This window comes from Myxine glutinosa, chromosome 5, assembly GCF_964187855.1.
Source record: "Myxine glutinosa chromosome 5, kmMyxGlut1.1, whole genome shotgun sequence".
Taxonomy (NCBI): domain Eukaryota; kingdom Metazoa; phylum Chordata; class Myxini; order Myxiniformes; family Myxinidae; genus Myxine; species Myxine glutinosa.
The window spans coordinates 106060310-106061338 of record NC_136265.1 but is presented as its reverse complement, the minus strand read 5'-3'; the positions used below and the strand labels follow the sequence as shown (position 1 = coordinate 106061338).

The 1029-nt window shown below is 52.7% G+C and overlaps 1 protein-coding gene across 1 annotated transcript in view; it reads right to left on the bottom strand.

Annotated features, from left to right (window-relative positions):
* LOC137428431 (vesicular inhibitory amino acid transporter-like) overlaps nt 1-273 on the bottom strand; it is a 13933-nt gene extending 13660 nt beyond the window's left edge. Inside the window, exon 1 of the mRNA XM_068118352.1 lies at nt 1-273. This exon is cut by the window's left edge and continues 81 nt beyond it. Within this exon, the coding sequence (XP_067974453.1) occupies nt 1-273 (273 nt within the window).
* Nucleotides 274-1029: the final 756 nt, after the last annotated feature.

The following is a 1029-nucleotide window of genomic DNA, read 5'->3' as shown; positions in this document are numbered from 1 at the left end:
AGGGACCCCCGCAGACCCCTTGCCGTCCTGCTGGTACCCCACGGTGCCGTCCGTCCCGTCTCCGGGCTCCCCGGGGCTCCCGGAGTCGCCGCTTCCCAGGTCCGCGTGCGCCAAAGCGCTCCTGTGTTCCTGGTCCAGGTCGTCGCACCTCGCGAAGCCGATGGACTCTTCCCCCGCCGTGGCCTGGACCCCGACCCTCGCCAACAAGCCGCTGATCTTGGCCGTGGACTTGGACTTGGCTTCAGAGACCTGGTTGCGCAGGAGAGCCTGCATGGTGGTGGTGGTGGTGGCTTATCGGTGACAGAGGCGGCACGCTTTCCGTCCTCTCTCCCTCTCGTCCCTCCCTCCCTCCCTCGACCGAATGAGCTTTCTCCTCCCCCCCCCCCCCCACCGACCCCTCCCCCCATCCCCACCTTGCACACAACCTTTCTCGAGCACCTAATCTCCCCCACTCTCTCCCACGCACCTCATCGCACCCACCTGACTCGCATCATCCACCCTCTGTCTCTCTGTCTTTATCTTTGTCTGTGGTTGTTTCAAATTGCGCTTGGACGCGACATACAGACTTAACGTGAAGACTCGAGGTGAGTTGTTACATGGATTTTGTTACCATGCCCAACTCTTTCATTCTATTATATTATAAAGTGTGTGTGTGTGTGTGTGTGTGTGTGTGTCTGTCTGTGTGTGTGTGTGTGTGTGTGTGTGTGTGTGTGTGTGTGTGTGTGTGTGTGTGTGTGTGTGTGCGTCTAATCAAATGCCTTTAAAAGAGTTATAAAAAAAGGTACATGAATCCAAATCCAACACATCACAATATATATATACATCTGTGTTGTGTTATCACTGAACTATTCCTTCAAGCTTTTGTTTCCGTAGTTGTGAAGTGTTTTTAATTACGTGGTGGTGAAGTGTTTTTAATTACGTGGTGGTGAGGTGTTTTGAATTTTGTGGTGGTGAGGTGTTTTGAATTTTGTGGTGGTGAGGTGTTTTGAATCATGTGGTAGTGAGGTGTTTTTAATTACGTGGTGGTGA